Below are 22,736 nucleotides of genomic sequence, written 5' to 3'. Positions count from 1 at the left end.
GGATATTGCTAGCAAGGAGAATTTGGTCAATGGTATCCAGTTCGTTGCGAAGGCGTCTAACGTTCTGGTACAAGACTGATTGATTCCGTAATGTCTATGCATCTTTTTAAGGCAAGTGTCTCTAGTATTTTTATTAAAGGCAGGCATTCGAGTTTGTCGATTCGTGACCCACGTTGGGATGAGCATTCCCAAACTGTTTATCACTGGTGATTGGAAGCTGATGGTAATAATTTTATGTCGATGTGGATCGCCACTTGTAAAATTTTCAATTATGCTGAGCATATTTTGAGAAAATAGCCAGAATGTGGGGCATTCATGCTTGTTCCTTGCAGCACTGATTGTTATCGAGGAGGGTGAATTAGTTGAGGTTGTTGATGGGGTCTCTTTTTCTCAGAACATGGTCTTGATATATATATATGCACACACACACACACACACACACACACACACACACCTTGAGGCCAGGATCTACAACCTTTTGACAGCGGGTGAACACATAAGGAGGCGTAGCGTGGTTGCTGACTTTTAAGCCATTTAATATGAACTGGGAGGTCATGTTCTCATTAAACATTCTCCTAATAGATTCGGGAGATAGGTCCAAATCTGGAGCCGAAAATCTTGGCTCTGGTGGAAACTATGGAGATATATTTCTCGGCCAGTGTCAGCCGAAGTTTGGAAGCCGTTACTTGGCGGGGGGGGGGGGGGAGGGGTTAGGAGGTCTGGCTAGGAATAAGAGTATCGTGATAGGGAGGACAATCAATATTGGTAATTCGAAGGCATCCAGAGGAATTTGAGGCTGGGTTGGATGTGGTAATGAGGAAATTTTGTATATCTGCAGATGGGACGTAGGTATCACTAGAAGGGTTGTTGGTAAGCAGATCGGCATATGAGGTGAGCAGAGCTTGATGGGCGTTAGTTGAATTACTGTTTAGTTCTTAGGCTTGTAGGGAGTGTTATTTCCTGTTGGGTTCTCTGTTCGGGATACTTCAAGAGTTGGCAGCTGTAGTTGGTCACCAGCCTTCTGCTGAGTGCATGACTAATTTTTTTATCAGCATGATTCGTCGTTTTATTTAGAACAATTCAGCTCCCAACGCTAGTACAGAAGTGTAATTTCTACACTATCATTTAAATTGTTTCTCTGCATATTTGCAATAAACATCTTTTCTGCAAGCAGTTTATACGCAAAATACTGCTTTTACAAAATACTGCTACAGTTTTTTTTAGTTTTTATTTTAAATTTTTCTTTGAATTAACGCATATTTTTCCCGCAAAAAAACTTGAGGGGATGTGATAATGGATTGTTTTCTGCCCTTCGCCAGGATTACTGGCTTGGGATGGTTAAAAATGAAAGCCATGTAATATGGAAACATGGGAAACAATCGCATCCGGACTTCACTTCCAAAACGAATTCCGGATTTCTGTGGTGTTTTTATCTAGTGGAGGAGGGAGCATTATCTTGTTTGTTTACATCCAAGCAACCAAGTCTTGAAACAACAGTTATAACAGGACTTTCAAGACTTAAGTGCCTTTTTTTTAATACTTTTTTCCAGTTGATTTCTTATGAAATTACTTTTTCCAGTTTGGCACTCACAAGAAGCCAATTTCCCATAAAAATCCGAAAAATAAACGTGCAGGCGTCGATTTTCCTTTATCTTGTTTTCACCCCCTTACCTCTGGTTGAGATGAGATTATATCCTGGATAAAACAGTTGTACCTGTGGGTACCTCCTTAATGAATGCAGAGATGCTAATTTGCTTGAGGTAATATTGCTATTTTTTAATTAGAAATATAATTTATTGATGCTCTCTCAATAATATCTACTATGGTTTATAATATTGAGTTGATTTTAATTACCTTGAAAGACAGCAGAAAACCTGTCTTCAGATGCACTGATGTTTTCATTTGATGCATTTCATTGATTCAGTATGTCCATTTCATTTCGGGTTTGCTCATCCTTATGATTGGCTGTAGTCCTTCAATTCTATGTGTAGCAAGCTTGTCGTACACTGCTATACAAAGGCCAAATAACAAAGAGTTAAAGTAATCTAAAGTGCTTACTACATTTCTTATGTCGATGGTCTCAATAAAAATGACTGACCAGGTTTTAAGATCCCATGTTAGCTACCAATGATAGGGATCCTGACTTACAGTATTAGTGGGTTGCTTAACAAAATGTTTCCCTAAACTCTTCATCTATAGGCCAATGAACATTGGGGAAAAAAGTTTTCACCGCACTGAACTGACGCATGCAACCCATGCTTGCAAAATATGTAGATGCCTCCAACCATAATAATGGTTGTATTTTTAGGAATGTCTCTAACTGCCCTTCCAAGCAGTTTTGTAATAGACAATTTTACCTTTCAGAAAGAAAGTGTCATCTTTTAAAACAATGTAAAGCATGACTTCTGAAATGCATATTCGAAATGTAACTCTAGGTGTTCTGAGAACTCTGTGAAACTTCTGTTAAAGTTGTTGTGGATTAACAGAATGAATGTTAGATAACTGTTCCTAGATCGTATTTTGGTGTGGATTTTACCATTTTTTTGTTTTTAAATTTTCACCCTCCAGAGTTTCCTATACGTATCCCTTTGTTACAGAAGATGCAAGTCATACCCACAGTGAAAATTCACATCTGTAGCTACTAATACAAATCATATGCAGACAGTTTCCAGCTTTTTAACTAAATTATGGATATCCATAATAGGAGGAAAATTACAAAGTATCTACTTTCTCTCCTTATTTTCTATCTCATAGTTCAGCATAACATGCCATAAAATCTTGGTCTCACTTTCTGTGCGTATTAGAATCTGTGTACACAATACATCAAGCAACAACATAAAATAAGCGTGTGAGGTTCTTTAAATAGAAATGAAAAATATCAGGTCCACTGAAGTTTAAATGAATGAGTCAAATTCATTTGCTACATATTTTGTCCTGGAGATTCATCACAAAAAGGTTGGCTAGTTTGACTGCATTGCTGAGTAAGTCTGATGCTTTAACTGGTCGGGAGAAAAGATGGAATTATCTTGGAAACTGTAATTTGCTTTGTATTTTATCCCTGATTGCCTTGACATTCGGGAATCCAGACTTTGAATGGCGTTGTTGCTAAAAAACAGCAAGAAACATTTCATTTCTTTCTCCTTTTTTTTTTGGTTGATTTGACGCAAGAAGACAAGCTTATTTATAAGCTTGTCTTCTTGCGTCAAATTAGTAGTGGCAATTGACACAAGAAGACAAGCTTATTTATAAGCTTGTCTTCTTGCGTCAATTGCCACTACTAATACTAATTTGTTGGCAATTTTTTTTGTCTAAATGTCACAATAGGAGAATCAGTTATTCCTCTACGAACTTTAGTTGTATACATGAACAACGATTACGTGAAGATTGTTCAGTATCCACGATTCGACTTGAACAACATATGAACCAAAACTGTTCGGTTCGCATTACGCTGATAAACTCATTGGTGAAAAATTTATTTTATTTGCTTTTAACCAGAAGCTGGATATCATTCCTTATCTTGTTATATTGTCTTTGCCATTTAATGGAAATAATTTGACTATTTTGAAATCTTTCTCAACGCAAAAACTCAGGAAAACAATTTTTTGAATTTCGATAAGCTTCACTTTATATAAACTTGAAATTGTCAGTAGCTGGTGAAATCACAAAATCTCCTTTGTGATTTTGTTACAGACCAGCTTATATCTATCATAGGCGTCTGTGTCACGTGTTAATTTATATGTATCCCATGCATTTTTCTTCTCTGTCACATGTCTAATTAGTTCATCTCACATCCATTTAGGCCTAAACCTTGAACAATATTTCTTAGTTAGTATGAAAAGCCTAGTAGTTTCCAAGATAGTCTTTGAATGCTTCCGATTTTGAATTTGCTGTTGGTAACATCATCAGTTGGTTCCACCGTATAGAATTTAAATACTGTCTCAGACCACCGTAGTCACCTGTACGAAAGCAAAACCCTTCCCTTTATCCCTGATGGTAGTTACCTCTTTGAGTAAATCCCACTTCAGCACACTGTGATCACTGCCACCTAGTGGTTCCTTTATCTGCAGATTCTTAATGCATGAATTATCATGATTGATAATCAGATCAAGTGTGTTACTCCCTCGGCCTCTTGAACATGCTGCTGTAGAAAACAATCCTCCAATAAATCCACAAAAGCCTTGCTAGTCTGCGAGTGAGCAACCCACAAGTTCCAGTCAATATTTGGGAAGTTAAAATCCCCATTATAAGACACTGATTTTTTTATTATTATTATTTTTTTATTTTCTGGCCCACTTTCTCTGTATAATTGTTCATTATACTCAGAGTCATTAGGCCTTTAACAAACTCGTACCCTCATTTTTGCTTTTCCAGTTCTCATGTCACACCAGACTGACTAAACATTGCACTCTCCACTCATGTCAACTGGATGCACTTCCTTAGATTTTGTTTCTTAATTAAGAGCATAACTCCCCCTCCTTCCCTACCCTGTCCATCCTTTCTGTACACATTGTACTCCGCAAATTCCAATTCTGCATTCCTTATATCTGTGTGACACCACGTCTCTGATATCCCAACAATATCTGCCTTTGATGTTCTGAGCGATTCATCAAATTTATTTATCAAACTCTTAGCATTGGTGTACACGCAAGTATACATGAGCCTGTTCCTATTCTTAGCTACCCTAACACAACCCATGTGTTTACTTGTACCGCAATGACTCCCGGCAGTCTCTGAAATACCCTGCATCTTGTTCTCCAGGCTGCTGCTCCTTACAATAGAAGCAATGCAAGAATCACTTTCACTTCTGCCAGTGGCTACTGTTAATCTATTAGTCCTTGTATCCCCCCCCCCGCCAAAGATAACAGTTTCCAGTTTTGATAACACTGCCTCGATAGCATCAGCAAATAAGTTTTCTGACCCACCTAACACTGTCCTGATAGCATCAGGGATGAGCGAGAATAGTGTGCCATTTTGCTGTTAAACCATATAGGACATATTCGCAAAGCAAAAATAGATTTATGTAAATTTTACGCCTACTGGTTGCAAAACATGTACTCTTTATCAGAAAAACTGTTCTAAGACTTTAAATTTATCGAATCAAAATGCAAAAATATAAGTTTATAATACTTTTAAGTAAAGTATTTCCAACTATTGGGGGTAATTTTATCGAAGTAAATCGATAGCAAGAAAAGAAATCCGTTACAATAAGACAGTCGGTGACTTAGTTGAGACCCCAAGCAGAAGTAAACACTCGGGTATTTAACCAACTGTAGCAGTAAGAAAAGACGAGAACTCTAAGTGATTTCTTCTGTAGTTAGCCATAAAAAAAACAATTGCTGGTTAGGGTAAAGAAAGAAAAAGATGGGAAAAATCCTTTGAAGCCGCAAACTGATAGCTAGAAAGAATAATTAGCTCTATTCATATCGAGAATAAACGCTGCCGAGAGGTATTCCATGGATAATAAGAAACTCTTAATTGCCGCTTTTGTCATCCGTTACCAGTATCAACGGAATGCGCGAACTGTTATTGCAAAATGTCGTGGTTGCTCCTCTGTCTTGCTAAACCTCATTCTTAGCATCGCTGAATGAACTCTAACGACTTATTTCAAGGTTATATGCTAATTAGTTAAGGTATGAAGTGGGAAATTCGTTTTAGATTAAGAAGACCAAATAAATTATTATTTGGTTATTTATTATTATTTTTTTGTAATCGAAATATGTTGCGCGTCAACGAATTGCAACAACCTGTGATATTTGGAAACGTTGTTTTTATATCGATTTGTGATATCTCGTGGATGACTAGCAGGTTGAATGCCTTTTGAATATGAAACTCATATGCCCGTATGATAGAAAACATTTCGAATGATTACATTGTGTGCGCGCGCGCGGCGTATAAACGCGTTTACAGTGTCCGGGAGACGAACTGTCAAGAAAAATTAAAATGATAGACAAGATCATCATTATTTCCTTTTTATGTAGTGAAAAGAAAATAAGCCATGCCTATCAAGGGAGTGGTAGAAGTTTTCCGAAACATCATGCTGTAGATTCTGTTCTTTTGAATAAATAGTTTTTATTTCAGGTGTGTGTGTGTGTGTGTGTGTGTATATATATATATCCAATATTTTTAATTAAATAAAATAAAACATAAGCCAGTAGTATGGCAAAAACTGTAGAGCGAAAATTAACATAAAAATAACCCAAATAAACAATCGAACGAAAAAAAGAATAGATATAAATAGTAGCCCAGAAACCCTTGTATAATTTCGATCTTTAAATCCAATTAACAAAAACTATACAAAATTTAGGATAATGCCAATTATTTATTAATTTAGCGGTACCCCCCCGAGAGGTACCAGTTCCGAAAGACGTGAAATATCACCAAAAGTGTTAATTTTCGCTCTACAGTTTTTGCCATACTACTGGCTTATGTTTTATTTTATTTAATTAAAAATATTGGATGTATTTCAGCTTCATATGGAGGAATTGCATGTCGCTGCCTCTAATGAATGCTTAAGGATTTATTTATTTATTCATTTCATTATAATTTAACTTTAATTAATATAATTCAATGATAGTATATATACACACACACACCCAAGACAGTAACATGTTGGGAGGAAAACCTAGTCGCAATGTTTGCAAAAGTATTCACTTTTAAGTTAACACAAAATGAAATCTAAAGCTAATTAGAGGAGCTCAAAACGTAGATAATTCTCCTTCCCACGTGATGCATTACGTATTATCGTGTATTCCTTTGGCATGATAATTATGAATGGGTTAATTCACAGGCTATTAAATATGTCTATGTTGAAACGTCGTGTTAATGTTTATAAATTGGCAAATTGCTTCTGATATTCAATATCTTTGAAGTAAGCATTCAATTTTGATCGAAAGAGACAACTGTGGAGATTGACGGGCATCGATTTTATATGAAAGACGTTGAAACAGAATTTTGATGTTTGTTGATATAATGAGGTTCCAACTTGTTAAGCCACCTTATACGCAAATATTCACAACTGAAGACGCATTTTTTGTACGAAGGAGGAGAACCAAATGACCGACGCATAAAGGATTAATTCATTTAGCAGCATAGTTTACAAGAATGTTCGGATCCTAGTTTCGAAGAGTTCTTGCTTCATAATGCACATTGAGATATTCAGTCCTGAGATGATGAACGAAATACATAAGTCTTGAGACCAAAATCTTCGTTTGTCAACTTTGATAAATAGATTTACAAGATTTTTTTTTTTTAATTTATTTTTATATATCCAAAAATACATATAAAACTCTATTTGAGCCTTCGATCCTGTGTAAGAAACTCCTGAAGATTGAGGATTCTCTTACAAAATTATAAAACGAAACAAAACATCACTCAATAGAAAAGAAAAACGTGTATGCATACTTAATGACATGTATATATGTGGCTTGTTTGTAGCTTCTACAGGACCTGGGTCCATCTCCGCCAATTGTCTGTGTTGACTACAGAATCTCTGTAAACAGAGCGCCTGAAATGTAACGAATGTGTTTGTGGGTGTAGTGTGTGTTATATCAGGCCTCTTTGCCATCAGGGAGCAGCCAACACCTGGGCAGTTGCTGCCTGCTTCCCGTCTATAAGCACGTGGAGCCGGACTCATTCTACTATCTGCCCTCAATAGTGCGCTAAAATCCAGCATCTACTGAATGGAGCGCAATATCAGTGGATGCCAGCAATCCCGTACTCAGTATGCGCAGTACCAGCAAAAAAAAAAAAAAACCGCATAGTTCGCATCACTGGACAACCTCAGATCAATAGAATAAAAGTCCATGATGGCTAGTAGGTGACACAGGGAACAGTTCAGCAGGGGTTTGTTGAATTATCTAGTAGTGTGATGAAGGATCTGCATTCTTCTGCTGAAAACATAATTGGTGAAGATTTGAAGGGTTTAAAAGTGTCTCATTTTCTGTTAAGGCTTTAAGATTGTCTTTCTTCTGAGATGTTCTGTACCTTATTTTGAGGTGTCATACGTTGTTCTTCGTAGTGGGGGTAGGACAATAGGATGTGGTTCTAGGATACCTCTTCTCCACAGGAGCAATGAGGATTTGTCACCAGTCCAAATTGGGATAGTTTCGCCTTAAGAGCACCATGTCCTGTTAAGATGTGCTCGTGAATGGATAGAACCATTTGAAATGCGGCTTATTCATGGCCAAGGTGACATGGATGAAAAGTCGAGTGACCTCTCCAGTGGGACTTTCATCCCATCTAGCCTGCTAAAGGAAGAATTCATTCCATAGGTTTATTTTTTCATGTTTGATATTTGTAGCAGGATTGCAGTCTATTTCTAGGAGTGAGGTTCGTAGGCCTTTTTGAGTTTGCAGATGAAGCCTCTATAAGCAGTATAGAGGTCCAGGGGAGCGCTCCTCCCCTCCCGATACAACCTGTAGTGTATTAGTCTTTGCATGGAAAGGAGTTTGGCCAGGATTTTACTGTCAGTGACCCTATGGAACCAGATCCCAGCAGCATAGGATGCAATTGCCAAGAATACAGCTTTGTATTAGAGAGAGAGGGGTACTTTGATACGTCCCCACTGGAGATACTGATGACAGCTGCAGTGAAGGCTTTGGTTTTGTTTCCTAAACTGTTCACATGTTGTTGGAAACTGAGCCTGTCGTCCATTACGATGGCAAGGTGTTAATTTGTAACACATATGGAATTTTCTTCCCTTAGTAAGCACTTTAGGGGGTCTGCGGTAATCAAACCTGTTTTTGAAGATCATTAGCTTTGTTTACTTGTTTGATATTTTTAATTTACTTGTGAGGGTTCAGCTTTCTATGCCGTCTAGAACAACCTTCGCTAGGTCCTCAAGGGTCCTCCTAGATCTTCCTTTAATGCAGATAACCAAGTCGCCTGCGTAGGCGGAATTGATTTATTTCTCGAAGCTTCCGGTAAGCTACTGGTCAAGTACGGAGTTCCAAAGGAGTGGTCCTAGCACCGACCCCTATTGGCAACCTGTTCGTGATTTTGAATGACAAGTGTTGGGCAGTGATCTGTATTGATTTGTTATTAAAGTACTATCTTATGAATTTGTAAAGATAGTGATTGCAGTTTGCCAGTATAAGGAACTCTCCTACCAAATGATATCAAAGGCACTCTGAAAATCCACAAAGATGGCCATCTCATATACTGCCCTAGAATGTGTACAGTGTTCTACATTTAGGCGCCTCTGTAGCCAGGTGGGAAGGAGCAGCAGTGAGTAGCACAGGCTTCTTGATTAGACCGGGGTTCGAGCCCGTCACCACCAAATATGGAGGATGCGGAAAGGTCAGGGAATGACCACCGCATATCCCGGAGCAATATGGCCTTAGTTGCTAATGCTCCTAAAAAAAAAAAAAAATAATAATAAAATAAAATAGTGCTCTATAAGGGCTGAAATGGCATCTTCCGAGGAGGACCCTTTCTTGAAACCAAACTGCCAGTTAGGATGGAAGACCTTGTGAGTTTAGGATAGTTTAGATTCTTGGGCCAATCATTCTTCCAAATAGCTTTCCAAGGTTGGCTAACAGAGAAATTTGGCAGAACGCCCCGAGTCTGTATTCGGTTAAGATTTAACAAACATTAAGGTACAGCTCATGAAATCTGGCGATGACTGCATTTTCTACAAGGTCAAGACACTTTTTTTTAGGAATCAACTTGGTCACTACAACACCAAGTTCAACAGCAGTATCCAAGAAAAAAAAAAAATTAATATCGCGCCTAACAGCATTTTTGGCGAACACGATTTTTTATTTTATTACACTAGTCGGTCCCGCCACTTACTTACTGTATAAATAATATCAAACATACTGCCACTAATTGATTACCATCACTAGCACGAGGAGCTAGGCCAGGGACTTACTGTCAAGCGAACAAATGGTTCGATATAATTCAAATGCATGCCCCCAATGGTGGAGGCCCATGTAGTTCTGCTTTTCATATTCGAAGAAGTCTTAACGTAAGTCATAAATCCAACACGACTTCAACAACTAAGTTTTGACTTAACAACAGAAATAAGATGACATTCCATCACATGTCAAGTAAATCAGTTCAGCCATGCCTATAAAAACACATGTTGCGACCATATCACTTCATTTCCGTTTTTTGGCTTGCTCAGTGGGATAGCCACATCTCCAGTACTCTTTTATCAAGAGACATGTCAATTAAGTAAGGGTAAAGTACAGTTAAACCGGTGTATCAGCTATTCAGCAGTGATGTCACTCTTGGTCCGTTGTTAGATAGGAGATTATAAAAGTTTTGGTTTTTTGCATCAGGCAAGTGTGGTGCTGAGAGAGAGTGAGAGCTTAATTTAAAGCTATTTGGGAAAATCTTGTAAATAAAGTGCTTTTATTCCGGAACTGTTCTGAACGATTATAAACACATCGAAGCCTTTATGTACAATGACTCATTTATAATTTGTTCTGAACTCAAACCGACTGAAAATTGCTTAATTTTAATTTTAGGATCCCTCTTGGAAACAGTCGTGCACTTCCATGGTACCAAAGAAACAACTATCCTTTCAACTTTTCGTTTCTTTGTGAGCAAATGCGTTTGTTCACTCGTAGCTTTTAAATGCTCTTATGACGCAAAACGTTTTCCCAACTTATTTCCAGTGGGTGTTTGCTTTGATCGCGATCAAAGAAAATGATGTGAGACTTTCTTTTATCGCTTTTCCGACATGAAAGGACACGATTTATTATGATCATTTTGCACCCCTCTCTGGATTGTGAAAGCCCATTCTTTACTTTAGATTTAGGACTGCATTTTGTACTGAGCGCTACCAAAGATGTTCCCAGCGAAGGGTAGATCTGCATTACCTCCATTACCCAATTTTATTGCAGAATAACTCTCCAGAAATTGAGGAAAGTACCACAAAAGGCAAGCATTTCTGGCTACGTGCTGCTAGTATGCATTTATTAACGTCACTTCAAACGGGCGAAGTATCTCTGTCGAGATAGAGGGTTGCAATTAGCTCTCTGTCGGCTTTGTTGCCTCATTGTTCCTTTATTGTCCTCTCGAAAGCGCATACGTGAACACATTTGGGAGGTAGAATGTGATGTTCTTTGATCACAGATGACTCACTTTTGCCATACTTTTCCGAAGTTTGCATTGATTTTATTTAACGTTAAAAGAATTAAGAATCTTTTTCTCTCACGCGTTTGTCTCGGCAGCATGTTGATATGATGAAGAATAGATGCATATTCTCTCTCCCCTTTTTTTTCTTCACCTTCATTGTAGTGACTTCGTGTGCTTTTTGCACTTTAGACAGGCGCGATCACAATTTTCAAAAAAGAAAATAAATAAGCCTGATGATGTTGAGTTATTTAGAATAAACATGAAGTTTACAGTCTTATATACGAATGGGTCATGAGGCATTAGCATTTCGTCTATAAACCTTCTGGATTCAATTGTAGGTTTGTTGCCTTTTGCGCTGAAAAAACAGTTTCTGAAAGGAGTGGAGGGTAAATAAAATCATGCAGCTCTTGCTCAGACCAGCTGACCTCGGCCACGGTGCGAAATGAAAAAGTTCAATAAAAGGTCTTTCGAAAAAACTGGACTCGAACCTATTCTGATCTTGATTAAAGGACCTTTGGATTGTTGTGCATCTTTTTTGTTGTGTGTGCCAGTTATATGAATAACAACCTTCTGTATACAAACTATATAAAGTAACTTTTTATTTGAAAGATTTTTTTAAATTTAATTCTGAATAATGAAATCGAAACTAAATGTAGTTATTTCACCTTTTTGACTTTTTTCATAAAGATTTCTTTGAAATTTGTTTTTTTCAAGTTGAAATTGAAGGCGGAAGCATTTCTAAAATCGCATACACTGGTGCTTTTCTATTTTACGAATATCGGATAGCTATGGTAGAAAGCATCCCTATTTTGAAGTACTGAGAAAAAAAAAGCATCTGCCTTTGCTTTATAAAAAGGATACGAGCTGTACCATTGAATACTGTACGTATTTACTTTAAAGCATTTCTTAAGTCATTTATGAAAAATTAGAACGTAAGATGTCTGACTTCCTCTTGCTAACGGATGAACTTGCAAGTCACAACTAATATTAATTTTGTGTTTGCAAACATTTTCTTTCACAGTGGATTCATGAAATACATGAGGCAGTCGTTCAGTATCTTCTATTTCAAGGTATTCCTTCATCGCTTGAGCTCTATGTGCAGGGGCGTTTCGTGCATGAAAAGAAAATCTGGCCCACTTCACCTCTAAAAAGTCGCAAATATGGTTCGAGGATTTGTTCTCAATATCGCGGCGCAGTTACGGTACTCCTATCAAAAACACGAAGAAGGAAGCGGCCGTTCTTCATTATTCCGACCCATACAACATCTCCTTCACCTTTGTAAGTGTACCTGTTCTTTGATGTTGGAGCGATGGTACCGCATTCCTCGTTTGTCTCCAGATGAAATAACGTCGATCTGTTTGTAGGCTAAAACAGGACTCATCAGAGAACAGAACTGTACCCTCTTTGTAAGTGCTCCAAGTCACATGTTCATGGCAGCAGTTTCGACGAGTTCCGTGGTGGTTTGGGGTTAATGGGATACAACCACTGATTTCCTTGTGTAGAATTCACTTGAATTGAGCCTTCTTAACAGTCCGGTTGGAAATGCATTTCACAGTTAATGACATGACATCTTAGGGCCCCTTTTTGCTTTTAGAACCAGGTAGTGGTCTGTTCTGGTTGACGTAGCCCTGGTGCAACCTTAACCAGCTCTTCTTGTAATGGTTCCCGTCTCCTGAAACTGCTTCCATATGTGTATGTAAGTCATAGGTTTGGCGGCACCAGGAACGTTTGTTCAACTCCGCCGTTGAAATCTGTAGCTTTCGTACAGTACACTGCGAATTCATAATTTAGAAGAGGCAAAAACCAAAGAAAAGCTTCCACAGCAACCCATCCCGTCCGCACAGAGGGAGGTCTAAAAAACCAGCCTTGTGGGTCCTCAAAGACAGATAATCCAGATCCCGTACTCGGGAGGGAACAAAAGCGGGCGGTCAAAAACCAACCAAGTTTATGACCCAAACAGCAAAGAAATTTTGACAAACCGAGTCAATAACAGTTAAGGTAAACTAAAAACATTAAAACAAAACTTTTCTGGTTACATCAGTAAACAGAACATATTTACAATCAGCATAAAACATAATACTAGAACTGAAAACAAGCTGATATGGTTACATCAGTATATAATACATATTTACACTCGGCATATAATGCAACAGTGCAGAAGTGAAAAAAATCAGATGGAAACAGTTGATGTTTGTCCAATAGATCGGCGTCTTTCAAAAACAAGAGAAGGGAAGGTGGGGTAATTTTTTTTTTTTTTTTTTTTCCAACAAGGTGAAAACTGATTCCATAGTGCAGAGACTACACTGCGTAACACATTAAGCCAACGTGCAACCTCGGCCTGCGACTGCCCGGCTTCTAGTCATCCAACGGCCTGCCATCTCAAAGAATCAGACAAAAGGACGATGACTTGCATTCCTTTGTACTGGAGATGTGGCTATCCCACTGAGCAAGCCAAAAAAAACTGGAATTAAGTGATGTGGTCGCAACCTGTGTTTTTAGAGGCATGAATAACTTGCATAATGTGCTGTTCTGTAAGGTGGTAGATCGATTTCTATTGGATACTTGGAATTTACATGCCCGGATGCCTATTATATCAAATACTAACAGTACAAAATATTCATGAAAAACATTTTATTCTGTTAATTTTGCCGAGCAGTGCAGCCATGTGATACTTGGTTAGGACGTTTCCAACTATCTACGGAGTAGTGTCTGGATATTATTGGTAAGGCAGTGTATAGGAACTAACGGATCATTGAGCAATGTGATTCTGTTGGCTGTGTCTACAGGAATCTTGTATTTCCCAGGGGTAGACATTATATCATGTACAGACTCGACATAAGGCCAGAGTTACGTGCCTTGTGGGGTAGTTGCGATTCTCCTTAAATTTAATCACGACCCTTCATGTTCTCTCATGCCGTATTGTGGAAACTATTTCCACCAATGGAGAAAACACTCTTTAACAGACATTAACATTCAACAGCTACACGTTGCTCATACACAATGTTATCCTGACTTCGCTAATATACTGATGGATCCAAGTCCGAGCGTGGAACGGGTGCAGCAGTGGTATTCCATGACACTACCATTTCTGTATCACATTCCCACAGAATGTAGTAATTACACCACTGAATTATATACCCTAAATCTTGCTCTAGAAAACATTTTCCATCTCTCAATCCAAAAGAGCATAATGTACACACTTGCAAAGTGCCCTATTAGCCATGAAAAACATTTCCCCACCTGTGGGTCTCTCAGTATTCTCTTCTTTTTATCAGAATATGGAGTGGTCAGTGCAAAGTAATCCAAACAACAGTGATTACTTCCCTATTACCTGTATAATCAAAACGCAATTACCCTCTAACCCCAAAAATTGCATTACCTGGAAATTTTCTAAAGCAGATTGGAGTAATTACGAAAAACTTGTCCGATCTGCTGATGATCAGTGCTGAGTTAATTCTGTCCAAATCAATTGAAGATTTTACGTCAATGGTATCTCCGATTGTTAATATTTGGTCACATCACTAACCAAATATTAATAGCTGCTAGAACAGTGATGCCAAAATCGTGAACTAACACACCACGAGTCGGCAATCCTTGGTGGAATAAAGATTGCTCACTTGCCATATATATAGCTTGGAATCAATTCTGCAAATTCCCCACTACGTGCAACCTCGTCAATTACAAGAGAAAGCTGAAACCCGACGACGTACTGGAAAGCTAAACAAGATTCTTGGGGGAAAAATTGCTACCCCTTATTTCCAAAAAGACAGATCCACTGCTAATCTGAAGACGAATACAGGCTTTGAATAGCAAATATCAAAGAAATTCTTCGGCCATCTTTCCTGGACAAAAAATGGTGCTTTATCTTCACTTGCTGAAATAGCATAAGTCCCAGTCGTTTCTTTCAAATATCAGCTTAGGTTACATATAACTCAGTTTTTCATGAATTTTAAAAAACTGATGTTGAACGGCCCACGGTAAATTTTGCTGCCATCATTCCTGTCTGTATAATAAACCATTCATAGAAGCAGAACTCAAGGAATCCTTACGTAGTCTTCTAGCAAACCTACAGGATTGGATGGCATATGTTACAACATGCTGGAATCCCTGAATGACAATCTTGAACTACTTTTCTACAGCCGGATGTTTAGGGAAAAAGGACTATATATTATATTGGTGACGTTCACTTGTTTTCTGCAAAATACGCACGCTGCACCCTGGCCTTGAACTGCAGATAAAGAATAGTATTATTCCAGTTTCCAATATCATTAATTTTTTAGGATTAATATTGGACAATAAACTTAACTTCATGGATATATAACAAAGCGTCGCATTAACTGGTTACAGAAACTAAACCTTCAATCAGTATCAGCTACATCTTTGGGTTAACACAGAATCTCTACTACGTTTATATAGAGCACAAATCAAATCACGGATAAATTATAGTTCTCTAGTCCATTTCTCAGCCAAAAAGAGCCTATTATGTCGTCTCAATACTGTCCAGAATAGTGCACATCGGGTAGCCATCAGAGCTTTTAGAACTTCTAGTGCGAAGTTTGTATGTATATACACAGTAAATAAAATAAATAAATTTTCTGTTTATACTCCGGGACGACCAAACAGTCAGAGGAGTTTACAAGATACACAGAATACAAGAAACAGCACCGTATTCAGCAGTCACGGGCTTGAACCCCGGTCACTCAAGGCACGTGTACTTATGCACCCGCGCGCCTGACCACTAGGCTACGGCGGCCACCCCTGTTTTTCAGAATGCAAAACGTCTTGTGTATATATGCCGCAAAAATAGTCTTCTCACACTTCCCAGCTGGATATCTCTGATTCCTAGTAGTTTTCTTTTCATGAAACAAAACTTGAACTGCGACCTGCAGGTCTTGGAGACTTGGAGAATTCTTGCACAAGCGGAAATTGTATTAGTATCATTCACCAGGATACAGATACCCCTGATTCACCATGACAGAGCCTGGAAACTCACTGTGAGCTATCCTTTACCCATTGAGGTACGAATGCGCTACCATATCCATATCATAACTTCCAACAATTGCATGTTGCGCCTGCTTATGAAAATCCAAATAAATATAAAATATGCACAGATAGCCAAATCTGATAATGATGTGAGAGCAGCAGCTGTTTTTTTTTTCTCATTTGTATACAAGTCATTATCTCCTTGAATGCAGTATATTTACAGCCGAGGTTTTTACACACACACACAACAAATCTTCAAGATTGTCATCCATTACTAAAAGACATTGGGTCTCAATTTCAATACTTTCAAGAATACAAAATGGAAATACATTTTTGCTTTTTACCAGGCTGTTCTGGTATCGATCCAGTTCATTTCCATCATCTGTCTGTCTAGTTCCTTGCACAGATTATAAGAACACAATCCGAAAGTCGTTGGAACTCGAATGGACACATATGGAATGCACTGCCAAATAAAACATGAATCGCAAAATGGGTATCCAGTTCCCAGCTAAACCGATTACAGGAAGTTATTTTAGCATGCTGTGTATTGGCCATAGATATCTCATTCACCTCCATTTGCTCATGGGCGAAAACTGCCATCAGTGCTCTTTATGCCAAACACAGCTCAGTGATTGTCCACACTTCTCAAATGAAAGATCTTGCACCTTTTGAAACACTTTCCAATTTACAGACTACCCAACAACAGAATAAATTCTCGGAGATAAAGTAAATATCGATGAACATTTCCTGTTCCTTTAGCAAATTCAGCTGTATTCCTACATCTGATTTGCTCTGATGTATAGATTAGTCTTTCTAAAAGATGAACCACAGAAAGATACCTTTTGGTCGTAGTTGCCCTTGCGGCGTTAATATCTCACGATAATAACAAAAGGATAGGTCTTTCAGTTGGATTTCGATTGCGACAGAACACAACGCTGCAAAGCAAGATTTTTTTTTTTTTTTGAGGGAGTTGAGTGCAATAAAATTTTATTGCTTATGAAGATGAGACGCATAACATACCAATTCCATAAATGATTTTGCCACTAAATGTTTCTTTATTTTCATTTTTGAATAAGATATATTTTATATATTTATTTCTTACTCAATTATATTTTTCGTTATATTAATGAGTAATGTTCATTCCTATTCTCATTTTATTGTTGTATTTCAAGCGTCCTTTGCCCGGGAGAAGTTCAATGTTGTTGTACACCCCACAGAATTTTCCGAGAAAGCCGGTATAACTGGAGAGGTTCAGCTAGCTGTGTTTAGTCATGGTATTGGGTTAGCCAAGCCCGGGAATAACGAATGCTTTCTCATGTGGCCTGTTGCGTTCATCAGGCAATATCGACACGAGGCTATCGTAACCTCAGGGAAGTCTCGTGCCACTGTCGTGACTCTGGAAGTGGGAAGGTAAGCTCAATTAATACCTTAACCTACCTAGCCTCAAGTAAAACATCTTTAAAAGAATAATCCCTTACATAATAGTTGTTGTTATGTGTACATGTGTTATTTTTTATACAGTAAGAATGCCTCCGTGAGAGTATAATGGTTTCACCACTTGTTACTCGTTTCGAAAGATCTGGGTTCGTGTCCCGTTGGTCATTAGGGTAACTCTTAACGGCCTTTTCAATCCACTCTGTTGTTAGTCAATCTTGGGTAGAGTGGTAAGATTTTTCAGCCCGCCTAATGTGCAAATCGGCCATCGAAAACGCATTCTATAAACATAATACATGGCACAATATGACAAAGTTCTGGTGCTTCGTAATACCAATAACAATATATTAACCTATAATTGTGCTGTAGGGGTCTATCATACACCAATAATTACTCCTTTGCTTGTAATTTTAACACTTTTAGCCATATAACGTTGGTATTCTCCTTAGTATTGAATCTTAAGCTGTCAGTGCATTTTGAAGTATTATGATTATTTTTCTCTTGTTAGAAGTAGTATACAACTTGCTGCACCCCCTGAACATTTAAATGTTAGCATTTTTTCTAAGTTTTCTTTTGGAAGTGAGTACTTTTTTATTGTTCAATATTTTTCATAACTAAAATTTTTTTTTTTATTATTTTATTGCCAATAATTTTGACTAGGAATAGACGTTTGTTGTTATAAAGTTTTAGGCCATGTTGTGCCTTATATGTTGTGTGTAAACTTCGTGTGTTCTATGGTCATGGGTGTGTATAGGTAGGGTGGCTCCCAGAACGTCCGTTCAAATCCACTTCGTTTCTTTGTAAGTTGAACAGACTCTGCAAAACAGGCCAGCGTGTAATAATGTAATGTTCGTGTAGTTAATTCATGTTGTGTTGTGCTATGCTGACCTCTTAGCTACCTAGAAGCAGCTATCACCAGGAAGGCTGCTTCTAGATACTCGCCCACACAATGGGAAGGTGGGCCAGTGATGGGACGCATAAGGTCTGATTATGATAAAAAAAAAACACTTCTGGGGGCCCAATCCAGAGTTAAAAAAAAAAAAAAAAAATATATATATATATATATATATATATATATATATATATATATATAATTCTGGTTCAACTGTTTAACAGGCGTTTCCTCAATTCAAAGGCTCCCTTTTCAAAATCTTGAAATAATTGAAATACACTCCTATTAGATAAGAACATCTCTTCCCGACCTAACTCATTCTCACAATGATTTCTCTGATAATTTCCCTAAATTGTACACCCACATAATATATGGGACAAACTTTCAACCTCACCACAAAAACAGATCTGTATCCCAAAGTCCCAACTGAAATAATTTCGCTTTCATCGAGCCGTGACCTGTTATTATGTGACATCATCAGTAAAAGCTATCATATGACAATTTACTTGTGGTCGAACCAGCCAGTTTTGTAGCACCAGATTCCAAATGGAAGGACCTAACACAGAGCCCTGAGGGCAACCTCGCGTAATCTGTCTTTGAAGGTGAAAATGTTTAGACCTTACAGTCACATTTCTCAGAAAAATAACTCCTAAACAGACTGTATAACTGCTTAGAACACTGCACTCAGCACGACACAGTTGAGAAAGAGCTACCACCCACCATACTGAGTCGAACGCGCCTTCAAAGTCTATATATGGCAAGTTAATATTTTGAATCCGAGTCTGAAATTTATGTTTGAAAATCCAAAAGAGCATACTCGCAAGATTTTCCTGGTGTAAAACCATACTGATTAGGTAAAATCATGTCATGGCGTTCTAGCAATTCTTGTAAACGTACTGTATTGCCATTAATCTCTCTAACACTTTCCCCAGATTAGCCAACAAAGCAATTGGACGGTACGACTTAGGCTCAACTAAAGGTTTCCCAGGCTTCCTAATTATCCTCAATAAAGCAATCTTCCATTTCAATGGGAACAGTTCTTCCCCTAAACACTTATTATATAACAGAAGCAACATGTTAGGGTATAAACTTGAAAAACCTCACTATAAATGCATTCTCAATTAAATCTATTCCTGGACATTTTGCAAAATTTAGGTTCTTCAACACCCCTGGCAGTTCATCTATTGTAAATGCCATGGTATTGTCTCTAGCTACATAACTGATTTTTTTTCTCCGCAGTTCGAATTGGCACTGAGTCCAAAATGGAATCGTCATCCGGGAACAGCCTGGTCAATATTGCATCTACTGAATCCTCCCAGCCAAGTCTCAGTAGAATCTTCTTGAATTCTATTAAATACCTCCAAACTTCTTAGTTAGTTTATCTCTTCACAACTTATATAACAAACCCCAGGGATCATTTCGCCCCGATTCGTTTACAAATAATCGCCAGGTTTCTCTCTTCTGAGTCGCCATGGTTCTCTTGTAATCATTTTTAAGAGATATGTAATTGCCATACAATCTAGCTACCTCAGAAGGACCCCAATTCCGATTCCACTGGCACTGTCTCCTAGCCGATATACAGCCCGTCGTAAGAGAGTCAGTTCGTTCGTCCACCATGGGCAGGATTTTAGTTTAATAATCTTTTTCCTACCTGACTTATATGCCGCTGTTACTATTGAATCCTCTATAGTATTAGCTAAATATATTGCAGATTCGCGGCGGACTATTGTTTATTCGAGGGAAAGTCCCGAAGAACAGAAGCTTCATACATGGACCAATCAAGCGATTTCAATGAAAACCGAACAATGTGTGGTATCCGATCTGGAATACCGGTTAAATCCGGCACATTCTTCACGTAAAACAATATGGCTCGATGATCACTTGATGTCTAATCAGGCATTACCTGCTAGTTACAAATACAATGTCTAATACCGGAAGTTGTTATAGTTAAATCAATATTAGATTCACCCATTGGACCACAGAATGTAGACAGCTGATTTGACTTGTTCATTAAAAATAAGTTATTACTCGATATAAAGTCTTCCAGCAATAAACCTCTCATATCGGATGTTGTACTATACCACAATGGAGACTTTGCATTAGCGTCTGTCGAAATAATCACTTGTTTAGGTCTTAAAATGAGCAACACACTCTAATTAATCCACACGATTATTAAAGTCCATTGAAAGAGCACAATACAAAGATATAAGATAGAATTTAACCTCTGCCGAGGCTATCATAACACATGTAGCAAACTGGTTGCATAACCTATGAACAACCACTACGTCTAGATCTCGATTATTGACCACAATTTCAGTTTTAGGCTCTTCCTGCACCGGTTGTATTATTCGTGACGTTAAAGGATAGTATTCTAGATGTTTGCTCACCTGGAACTCCAGCCCAATACGGTTCGTGTATTGTCACCAAATCAATTTGAAAATCCTCACTAATCTTCCTAATCTCGATCGTTGCCCTTTAATCTGCATTATTTTAATTTCTGTGCCATAAAAAAACTTCAGTTAACTCAAGATCCTCTTCCAACCCCCTCTCTCTTCGTTCATTACGACTATTCATTAGCGGTCCAAGTTCGTACCATTTCCAGTGCTCTTTGATATTCTGGACATCTAACATCCCTTACTGAATGGCAAAAATCCCGCTTACGGCGCTTGCAGTTAGCACAGCTTGGCTCCTGATCTTTGTTTGGGCATTCAGCGTATACATGCCCTCCCCTAGCACAATGACCACAAGTAGGGGAGCTGTGAGTGCCATCGAAAAATATGCAACCCTGCTCGAGCTGCGAAAAACTTTCCGACTACCTAATAAAATGTTCATCATTATCATGCCAGCTTCCCTTTTGCAATTTTTGTAGTGGCATTAAACATCTAAAACGAACTGCGCAACTTAGGAAATCAAAATGGAGATGTGCACTCTGCCGCAAGCAAAATAGGAATTCGTCAGATATAGCTGACATATTGGCTGCTCCCTTAGCGCACTTGCCTCCCTCCTCCACAGTCTCTCCCTCTAGAATGCTGAATGTTGTTAATGACGTCACCACAACAATTCCACTCTCAGTGAACCGGCTACGAACAGCAAGCTTTTGCCTGGGGTTACTGATAATTGTTCTCAAACGGAATCACAGGCTCAAGTCAGGTGCGCTTTTTGTGGGTGTAACACTGAGAAACTTGAAACTATTGAAGGCATTCTAAGAAAACTGCATTCAGAAAATAGCTCGCTAAGGGGTACCTCTGAGCCAACTTGAAGATTATCAACGAAAGTCCTTCAGCCTACTACAAGGTCTCTTGCCCGTGAACACTAGGCTCCCTTGTCCTGGCCCACAGGAACGCCCATCTCCCACACCTGAGTTATCGCTAGTACCCGAAACGGATATAGTTACTCTCTACAGACGGTGCCAATAGCGCCATGCTAAAATCTACGAAACGGAACTCTGACATTGCAGGCATGAATGGAGCACAGCAAGGCCAGATGCCTGGACCTCAACGACGCAAGCTTTTTTTTTTTTTTTTTGATTTGGTAGTTGTTGGCGCATCGGCTTCTGTGGCCATATTGCACCTCCCAAGGTTTTTTTGCAGTACTTTGATTCAAGCCCGAGGCGAGAATCGAACCCGCGACCCAGAAAGCCCAGATGCATATCGACCCATCGCACTGCTCTCGGTGGTAAGTAAAGTATTCGAAAGACTACTTCACAGAAGAATAATTGCTCACTACGGAAAAGCTGGACTCCATGCCGCGAATCAGTATGGCTTCAAGCCAGGGACCTCGACAGTGGACGCACTGGGAAACCTACTCAGGACGGTACAAGAATGTAGAAACAAGTACCTGCTTCTCATCTCGGTTGACTTTGCTGGGGCGTTTGACTCACTTTGGTGGCCAAGCGTCCTGGCGAGGTTGAGGGAGGCACGGGTGCCAACAAACCTATTCAAGGTCATGGAAAACTATTTATCACATAGAAGAGTGGAGATCAATGTAGAATACCATAAGGTCACAAGAGAAGTACACAGAGGCTGTCCGCAGGGGTCGGTGCTGGGACCACTCCTGTGGAATATGGTGTTAGATGAGTTCTTAGTGATGGATCTGGGACCCGTCAGGACACAAGCATTCGCTGATGATCTGATATTGACCGTGGGAGCGGATTCCCGGGCCCAGTTGGAAACCCACGCAAACCAAGCACTGCAGCAACTCCAGCAATGGGCCGCAAAACACCAGCTAACAATTTCACCCACAAAGACCTCTTCAATCCTGCTTAAAGGAACCCTGCAATTGCGACGACCACCGCAAATAAAAATTAACAATGTCACCATTAAGTTTGTAAACCAACTTAAGT

The 22,736-nt window shown here is 38.8% G+C and overlaps 1 protein-coding gene across 2 annotated transcripts in view; it reads left to right on the top strand.

The window, feature by feature from the left end:
* The window catches only part of LOC150088151 (docking protein 1-like), a 263,117-nt gene that overhangs the window by 186,847 nt on the left and 53,534 nt on the right, over nt 1–22,736 (top strand). Inside the window, exon 3 of one of the 2 annotated variants that reach the window (XM_090370591.1) lies at nt 17,286–17,478. In XM_090370591.1, coding sequence (XP_090226717.1) covers nt 17,286–17,478 — 193 coding nt within the window. Of the gene's footprint in view, nt 1–17,240; nt 17,479–22,736 lie in introns of both variants that reach the window. The other variant, XM_090370590.1, reaches the window with a different exon arrangement.

The sequence above is a fragment of the Mastigoproctus giganteus genome, chromosome 3 (genome assembly GCF_048544385.1).
Source record: "Mastigoproctus giganteus isolate SK-2022 chromosome 3, ASM4854438v1, whole genome shotgun sequence".
NCBI classification, from domain to species: Eukaryota; Metazoa; Arthropoda; class Arachnida; order Uropygi; family Thelyphonidae; genus Mastigoproctus; species Mastigoproctus giganteus.
This window is presented reverse-complemented; position numbering and strand designations above follow the sequence as displayed.